The following is a 9,823-nucleotide window of genomic DNA, read 5'->3' as shown; positions in this document are numbered from 1 at the left end:
ATTTGAAGAGACATATTGATAATTGATATATAGTCGATCTTTATATTTTCTCTCAAAACAATTCATAGTTACATGTAATATATATATATATATATATATATATATATATATATATATATATATATATATATATATATATATATATATACATATATATATATATATATATATATATATATATATAATATAAAATCTTTTATATATATATAATATATATATATATATATATATATATATATATACTGTATATATGTATGTATATAAAGTTAAGTACTGTATATCAGTATTCAAATAATATATATATGTTGCTTATTCTTTCTTTTGTTTCCAGTGTAGATGAAAAGTAAACTTTCAGTAAGTTCCTTCATATTATCATGTATACACACATAAACTGATAAAGATATAGACACTGATAAACCGGTAGACAGATATACGAACAATAACATCGATAGATTATTAGTAAAATATGTAGAATTCATCCTGCATTAAAACTTAATGACAAGACAGATGTCAAAGTAAACATGAGATTATCCCGCTGAAAAATACATCAGTAAACTGCAAACGCTGTATTGATTCAAAAACATCCTCTGTTATAAAAGTCCTTTACTCAGTTATGATTACATTTAGTCTTTGATAAATGGGGTCACAGTCATTTTTTTGGGAAAAACTTAGCATTTCCTTCTTATTTATCACAGAGAATTGGAGTCCTCACTCAATCTAGTTCAATCGTTATCGACAGTATTTTCAGATCACAAAAGGAAGTTTCATCATCACAAGACAACAGATCATAGATAAGCCAGCATTTTGTTTGTTTACCTGGACTTATTCATACAACAGACGCCCACGGCATGTCACGCCTTCCTAAATATGAACTTGCCCCAACAGATGATCACAGAAGCTGATTATAATCACGCTCTTGTTAAATTAGTATTATCCCTTAAAGTTTCTAAACGAAGCCTTGTGTCAGACTCAGTCATCCTGACATTACACTGATCAAAGACTGTTTCTCTTTTCCTATTCCCAAATTTCATAATTCTTGTTCACTATCACCATCCAAGTGTCAAAAAGCAAACTTACCAGCACTTCCAAAAAGTTAAACTACACTGTTTTCCTTTACCTATTTTCCTCTTTTTTGATTGGCTGGATAAGGCCATTGAGTTTCTCGTCTCATTGGCCACTTCTGTACAAAATATCCACGTGACATGGGGAAGACAACACCATCTCTTACCTTAGACTTGAATTTTTTCCAGAGATCAGGAATGGGGTTCCTATGATTTGTACAAGTTTTCATTTTAATTAACTTCCTGCAGTTACTCCTTAACACTGATGCTATCGTGATTTTTGTAACATTTGGCGTGTTAGAAATGTTGTAGAATGGTTCTCTGATGTCTTCTCTACCAAGAGAGAACAAGGGACAATGTAACAATTGTGTAACGTTAAATGATGATTACTCTAAAAGAATATGATAATTTTTGGAGTTTCAGTATATATATACATCTTGTTGCTGAATTTGAAGTGTTAGAAATATTTCTTAAAACTCACTTTACTGAATAAATTTTACCAGAGAACTACAAAAAAACTTCCAGAGCAATTTTGGTGTACTTCCATAGAGGCGGTATGCTATCATTGCCCCGTATCTGTTCATAATTATGATGAAATAAATCTACGATTTTCAATAATGATCTGAAGATAGGTGCAACTTCGTGTAAATTGCAAGACAGACTTACCATATCACTATCCAGTTTGCAATAATATACGTATATAATTCAACCAATAATGTACTTCCATAGCCTTCCTGTTGACTGAAATATTTGTACATATTATTGCTTTTAAACATCTCTAGTGTCAATTCTAAAATCAAATGAATAGGTGAAATAAATACAGCTTATTAGCAAGTACTGAAACCCTTTCCATGTTTAGGCAAAATGTGTATATTCCGAATCTTTGGTAAAGTGCGGAAATTTGTATTACCCGGAATGAGAACACAAAATTGCTCTATAGTAGCTTCATTAGTCTCCTTCCTATACAGTTGATAAGAAGTATTGCTTTCCTCATACTTAACGATTTTATGAATACGTTATAGAAGTCAAGATTGCCCGGTATTTCAGTTATGAGTCAGCAGTGTTATTTGGTCAGTCAATTTAAATGATCAACATCAAGATTTTTAGCTTTGCTAACGAATGCCTAATAATCAGCTTCGAGATCTGCTGCGGGAATTTCATACAGTGTTCAGTCCTATCTTTCTTGATTGACGGCGATCTGTTCCTGGCTCTGCTTCTCCTTATTCGAGCTGTCATTCTGGTTCTTCTCCTTACTGGAGCTATTCTGCTCTTGGTTCGCGGTTTCCTTATCAGCGCCGCTTTGCCCCGAAGACTTTCGAGCTCCCGAAGGTCTGGGAGGCTTTCGGCCCTTCTTTTTGGGCTTCCTCTTGGAAGAGTTCGGCGTCCACGACAGATTGTAAGAATTGCTGACCATGTAGTGATAGCGAGCGTACTGCTTCCACCGAAGGATTTGCGTGAACTCGACACCAGGGCGTATGAGGTCCTTGCACGCTCTTCTGTGCCTGGAAAAAGAGAAAGGGTATAATATCCAGGGTATAATATCCTTCAAGTTTCTCTCAGATATTACCTTTCTCTGACATATTTATCCATAAATAGCTAAAGGGAAAGTTACTGGAATAAAATCTCCTAATGAGCACCATATTCTTTGGAAGCTTGAATTTCATATGAATAGGGTCCATCTTTTTAATAATAATGATAATAATAAATACTTTTTATAGCTATGTTGAACAATTAACCAGGTTATGAAAAACTACTTTTAATTTGATTTACAGTCACAAAAATAATTATAAACTTTTAGAAAGAATAATGGTAGAATTTTCATGTCATCTCAGTTTATAGGAAATAAAACCACTTTGGAAGAGAGAAGGAACAGATGACTATCATCATATATAAATTTATTAATTCAGCAGGATGTTGCTAATCCTTCAAATACACCAAATTGGTCCTAATACCAAAATTTCTCAAAGAGGTCTACATTACCACAGAAAAAAGGTTTTATTCTACAGTACTTCACAGAGGCAGACAACCAATATTCGACCGTATTCTAATAGCAAAGGCTGTCTCAGTTTATTATAAAATCCCACAAATGATATTAGAGACATCCTCTGATGTCACTTTGTCTTTTGCTGTTAAACACACCCAGAAAATGTCAGCACGTACATCAATCAAAAATAATGTAGGAATCAATGGACAGGGACACAGCCTCATCATAAATAAGAAAGAAATGAATTATTACTAATTAATATTAATGGACATCAAGTGAGAGAGAGAGAGAGAGAGAGAGAGAGAGAGAGAGAGAGAGAAAGTAAACTACTTTTCCATTCACAGGTTGTTATGGAAACTTGGAGTTTCAAAACCTTGTTTTAAAAATTAATTGACAAGGCAGACACCCCGATGCGAAACCGTGGTTTGAGTAAGGGATTTACTGTCTTTTCTCAAGCCAGAATACACCCTTCGTCAAAGTGACCAAAGGATAAAAGCTGACTGAGAAACAGAAAACACTGACCACTATATATTTGATGACGAAGCCTCAAATATGTGTAAATATAATATCTTTACGTATGCATCCATACTCTAATCTGAGATCAAGACACCAAAATCCTACATGTGTGAAAATAAATATAAAGATGGCAGTGACAAGATGTAGAAGAACGGATAAAAAACAAGGAACCTGATGAATCCATCTAAAAATGGATAAAGGAGTAGGAATATTATCATTAATGATATCAGGTACAAACGTTAACAGTATTATTGGGAAGCATGACCAATGAAGGCTTTAGAGACAGCTGTTGTAGTGGCAAAGTATTACGCATAGTCCTACAGATAGGAAAATGAAAGCTAAAACAAGAATTCTTCATATATAACAATATTTTAATTGACATTTGGACTTGTATATTGTTTCTTAGAAGTGCATCAGAAAATAATGTCATACCACTGTACCAATTTGCTCCGGTATTATCTAACATGATATAAACAAATCTTACCCAAACAAAAGTATGGACTTAGACTTATTAACATAATAATCATTAAACGTCGAGCACAAAAAGTTAGTGCTGCATTTCATACATAATACAGAAGATCCTCCAATTCTTACTTGTATGTCCCATTGTTGTGGACTTGGTACTGAATCACCAAATGATGCTTCTCGTCGTTTTCATCCTTGCTTCCCTTGGCAACGATCGGTTTCTTCTTGTTCAAACTATCTCTTACGCCACAGAGTTTCCACACCTGAAAAAGAGAGACAAATTATCAATTATATTACATTATTACCATATTCCACCAGTTTATGTTAGGTTAAATTTGACTGGGTTAAGTACCTTGGCAAAAATTGGGTGGCCTCCGACTAAACTGAGCATAGGCATTGATACAAAGCACCAAAATCTAACAGAAAAATTTGAAATAAGACCCAGGTTCCAAAATGATAACATAAAGCAAATATATCTTGGTGCATCATGTTGATCTTATGGTTAAAAGAATATTGTTTCTTTTAGTGTACTGTATAAGTATAGCTACTTTCCCTTCTACGTATCTTTTCACGTTCCTTTGTGTTTCGTACAGTTTTTGCTTTCAGTGATTGACTAACCAACCTTTGTTTGCACGGCTATAACTACAGTTAGTCTTTAGACTGATGAATGATATATGTCGAACTATTGACAATAAACTATACTTTCGTGCTATCGATTATCGTTTGTTGGTCTATGATGTTAGTAATGTGTGTGTGTGTGTGTGTGTGTGTGTGTGTGTGCGTGTGCAAAAACGCGCGTGATCGAAGGGGGTGGGTCCCTGGGGACGGTGGCGATGGGGGGAGGTGGTGACGGGCTGTAAATGTCTTCATTATTATTTAGAGACTTCTTTGTCATCCGGTTCAGATTTGTCTATTAGGAATGAATGGTCAGATTCTTCCAATTTCTTGTTGACATATATCCAATGACAGTAAAGAATGGGTGTCCTCTATATGTACTCAAACTCTAGTGAGAATTGGATGACTTTTTGAATTTGCCTTGGCCCCGGGATTTCTTCCAACATTCTTTGGCAAAGGTGTGCTACTATGAGGTCCTGGTGTTTACCTTCCTGTACAGCTACTACAAACATCATGGAAATTGAGGCTCTAGGAATAGAGTTACCGGCTATAGATAAATAATACTCAGAGGGAATATCATGATGCTACAAGAAACTGTGCTGTCATAAGAGCAGCCTACTCTGAAAGCAAAAATTAGTAGCATGTTGAAAAAAGCACAAAGAAACAATTCTTCAAAGCATAAAGTAAAGCAAAAGAATAAAAGGCTGATAAAGAAGAAAAAGGAAAACTGTGAAAAGATCCATGTGAGGAAGGTCCAGAAAGATTGACTGTAACAAGAGCGTTTTTGTCACGAACAAATAAAAAGTAAAATCCACAGAATTTTTCGAGTATTATCTTTGGGCTGAACAGCTAACAAGGTACTCACTTGAGTATCACAAGCAGTTGCATGTAGACAGGTGTACAAATAAAAGTTTTACAGTATTCTCGAGATGGGAGGGTCAGAGGGAGATTTCATGCTCTAGCAGATATTTTATCTAAATTTGTGACCTGGTAACAACAAAAGCTTTTATTTTGTCTCATCGTACCTCCAGATTAAGTTATTCGCGTTCATTGAAATATGAAGGCAGAAGGCACAGAAATGGTAGAGATGGGCACCAAGAAAATGTCAGTACCAGGATTGAAGTCACTGTAGGTATGCATGAAAGAAGTATCATTAACTATAGAGAAGACACACAAAGGTGGATAAGATGCTTAGAGCATCGGAGTTCTATTTTACCCCTCCCTGATTAATATCAGTAAAGAAACAACCCTAAGAAGAAGACAACCCTCCAGATCCTTTTAGGAACTAGGCAAAAGTAGCAATATTTCACAGTGAGGCCCGAGAATTCAGCAAATTCAGTGAATAAACAGTGGCAGCGGAATAAACCAGCCACAATAAGTAGAAACACGGGAAGAGGTGACAAAGACCACATAAAAGCTGGCTCTAATTTTCCCATAGTTTTAATATAAGAAATTATTTTACTATAAGTAAATGAAAACAAGGAATCCATCCAAGTGACAAATGGAGGTTCTGATCAGCTTTGAAACGTTCCAGTTAGAGACAAAGGTGAAGTGAAGCCCCAGACCACATTCCAGGCACTTTCAGAGATCGCTGTGTTAATCAAAGCCAAAGCTGGACACTAAGAATTTCAAGCTAACTTGGATACAGGACCACTGCCTTCCTAGTAAAGCGAAACTATTCTTTGCATTCTGCAAGTGTTAAAATTTATTCTGCACATGCCTAAAAGAAAGAGAAAAAGAATCTAGGAGACCAAATATGGGGACGTTTAGTGCAGACTTAGGGGTGGGCTCTTTTCTTGAGAGCTTGAATAATAAGACTAAAAAAAATAAATTTGTCATCACTGCATATTTCATGTGAAAGGTAAACCTCCACTTGATGCAGAATCCTCGTCAGTTTTATCACTTTTGGTAAAAAGTACTATTCTAGTTCATCCCAGTGTACTAGAATATATTTGAGAGACTAGAATACAAACCATCCGGAAAATCGAGTAAAGGTCATTGAACATTTTAACATTGCACAGACTGAATATTCTATAAAAATTTATTTTCGTGTTTGTCTTCATAGACCCTCCGTCAATTATCCTGTGGTGTCCAAAAACAGTCACACATTATAGTCATTGAATACATTTGCAGAAACAAATAAACTTTAAATACAAACTTTTTAACTCACTGCCACTCACACCAGTCTCCCTAAACCTGTTGTAAGTTTACCAGCATTGAATTATATCTGGATAGAACTGTAGGCGCAATGACCCAGCCCATGAATCATGGGTGCTTATTATATGTCTTAGGTGCCTGGCATTTATTGGTGACAGGTGGTTTTATTTTTTGGGGGGGAGGGGAGGGTATTGCCCAGCCATGTAACGACCAAAGCCAGTGATAGGAATACAAGTGGTATAGAAGAATTATTCTTGGTCAAATAGTTTCCCAAGAAAGCTATGAAAAATTGCATTTGCCGTAAGACTGAAATGAAACGATACAATCCCTTTACCTTTTGAGAGGCCATGTATGCAGTTAGATTTGCAGTGAATTTGATTTTAAATGTGAAACTGAATTCAGTAACACTTTGCACTATTTCAACTGTCTGCACTCCCATTGTCCTAATTCTTTTGTATCTTCTGTTTTAGGTTTGTATTCTGTACAAATGAACGAAATTTTCAAGTGCAACATCAATAATATTCTTTCAAAGAAATGAAGATAACAGAAGGGTTAAGTGATTCACATACCTTATCTCTACTTTCCCTCAGACGGGCTACTTCTTCCTCCATGCGTTTGATTCCAAAACCCTGCACTTGTTTATCAAACCTGAAAGTAAGTGAAACTTTAAAAACAAATATTTTCATGAATTAGAGACATCTGGCACCATGATGCTGTATGAGAAGGGAAAATTTCTGTGACCAGAGAGTTTTTAAATTTAACATACACTCAAGGTTATGAAGGAAAAGGCTTAGTAATGAGATAGAATAAATATTTTGGGGCTGATGATCTGAACTTGTACTGAAGATGAAAATAAACTCTTTATGCATTATTTTTTTCTTGTTCAAGACATGACCTGTCAGGCAAAGGAATAAAACAAAATAGTATCAGATGCTAATCGCTTAGGGTACGAATTAAATATTTTTTTATTATTATTATATTCATTATTGTTTTGAATGATTTTATATCCATACAAAAGAAGGCTAAATGGCCATCAAACAAAAGAGAATAACATAAAAATAACAAGTAAATAAAGGTAAATCTATGACCTTAATATATATATATATATATATATATATATATATATATATATATATATATATATATATATATATATATATATATATATATATATATTTATATAGATATATATATATATATTTATATATATATATATATATATATATATATATATATATATATATATATATATATATATATATATATATATATATGGCAAAACAGTCTATCAATTTAAATCAACAGAATTATCAAAGAAATGCAGGTGCGTGACACTCACGAAATCCCCATCACATTACCTTTCTTTGAAGTATGAGTAAAGTTTGACATCCACTGAGTTGAAATGTTCCAGCGTGGTGACGGTATGTTCAGCCATATAGCTGCGGTATCTGTCTTTCCTGACATTTTGGGCCAGGACCACCACGTCGTCCTCATTCCAGCACATGAGGTGCCGCAGGAGAACCAGGCTCTCGTCCATTCTCTCGGCCAGCTGACTTGGCAAAGATTCAGGGAAACTCGTTAGCAAAGCTGGCAGTTCTCTAATAGAGTAATGTTTCAATGTTTTAGTTCACTGCAATGACTACGCCTAATAATCGACCGATTCGTAAACAATTTAGTTAACGTAATTTAAGGTAACCGGAGATAGCTATGCTCTCGGTATTTCTTACTAAACAGTTTTATATGTGTGTGTGTATATATATATATATATATATATATATATATATATATATATATATATATATATATATATATATATATATATATATATATATATGTGTGTGTGTGTGTGTGTGTATATACATATATATATATATATATATATATATATATATATATATATATATATATATATATATATATATATATATATATATATATATATAAATATGGTACAACAAAATTTCAACTATATGATCGTTTTACTGCACATTAGTCCATTGAATACGTAATCAAAAAGGCATATGACGCAAAATGAATTACTGATAATCTTTTTCCAGTTAATTTATGTAGGTAAATAAGGAAGTGTAGTTACTTGTTGGTAGTGATTTTAAGATCTGTGATACTCATCAAAAGCCTAATGAATATTTTCCAATGTCAAAGGCATTTTTTTATCCTGGTAGTTTCATATTTTAATTCATATCGTACCCTAGTACACTAAACATCATGCTAATACATTCCGAAGATATCAAAGGTGGGTCGAGAAGTCATTTGTGATTTTTTTCTTTTCGAAATACCAAGAATTTAGGGACAAAAATTTTACGTAGCTATAAAAAATGGCAGCTACTGAAAGTCGCTAAAATGAGAATTCAATGATAATTCTTTTTTTCCAGTTAATTTACTGTAGGTAAAGGTAATAAAATACGCACAGAGAACCCAGGAACGCAAGTGTTACTTGTTTTTGGCCAGCGTATGATTTTAAGATACCAAAAGTGACTTTACTCATCAAAACTTCTCCTTGCTAATGAATATTTTCCACCTGGTTTGTCAAAGCATTTGTCTTTTTATCTTTTCTGTTGGCAAATATGGATCATCAGTTATTCCAGTATTTTAATTCTGATATATATCTCAACGAAGATACATGAACCAAAAATGAATGACCATAAGACATCAGTATGTGGGTTCTTGATGATAGCATTACGCCTTTTTTAATTGGCCAAGATATCAAAGGTCTCTCTCTCTCTCTCTCTCTCTCTCTCTCGATCAGTCATTTGTAAGGCTTAAAATTTTTCTTTTCGAAATACCAAGAATTTAGGAACTCACCATAACTTAAGTCTTATATTAAACTCACCATAACTAAGTGGAAATTTTCATCTAGAATTCTGAAGGCTTCCCTGAGAACAGAGTCTTGTCTCAAGTCAGAATCATCAAGTCCCAGATCCCAGGTCATTTGATTCTTTCCAAGACGTCCTAAGTACCTTGTGAAAGATAACAATACTGTTTAGAAGAGAGAACGTGGCTTTGATCA

The 9,823-nt window shown here is 33.9% G+C and overlaps 1 protein-coding gene across 3 annotated transcripts in view; it reads right to left on the bottom strand.

Moving 5' to 3' along the window:
* Positions 1-249: 249 nt before the first annotated feature.
* The window catches only part of LOC136849160 (galactosylceramide sulfotransferase-like), a 25,832-nt gene continuing 16,258 nt past the window's right edge, over positions 250-9,823 (bottom strand). For all 3 annotated transcript variants that reach the window (XM_067122244.1, XM_067122242.1, XM_067122245.1), the window contains exons 7-11: positions 9,647-9,773; positions 8,157-8,347; positions 7,368-7,446; positions 4,156-4,289; positions 250-2,563 (exon numbers count right to left, since the gene is read on the bottom strand). In XM_067122244.1, coding sequence (XP_066978345.1) covers positions 2,236-2,563; positions 4,156-4,289; positions 7,368-7,446; positions 8,157-8,347; positions 9,647-9,773 — 859 coding nt within the window. In that variant the 3' untranslated portion in view covers positions 250-2,235. The remainder of the gene's footprint in view (positions 2,564-4,155; positions 4,290-7,367; positions 7,447-8,156; positions 8,348-9,646; positions 9,774-9,823) is intronic.

This window comes from Macrobrachium rosenbergii, chromosome 20, assembly GCF_040412425.1.
Source record: "Macrobrachium rosenbergii isolate ZJJX-2024 chromosome 20, ASM4041242v1, whole genome shotgun sequence".
Lineage (NCBI taxonomy): Eukaryota > Metazoa > Arthropoda > Malacostraca > Decapoda > Palaemonidae > Macrobrachium > Macrobrachium rosenbergii.
The sequence above is the reverse complement of the archived record's forward strand: the minus strand, read 5'-3'. Positions and strand labels throughout refer to the sequence as shown.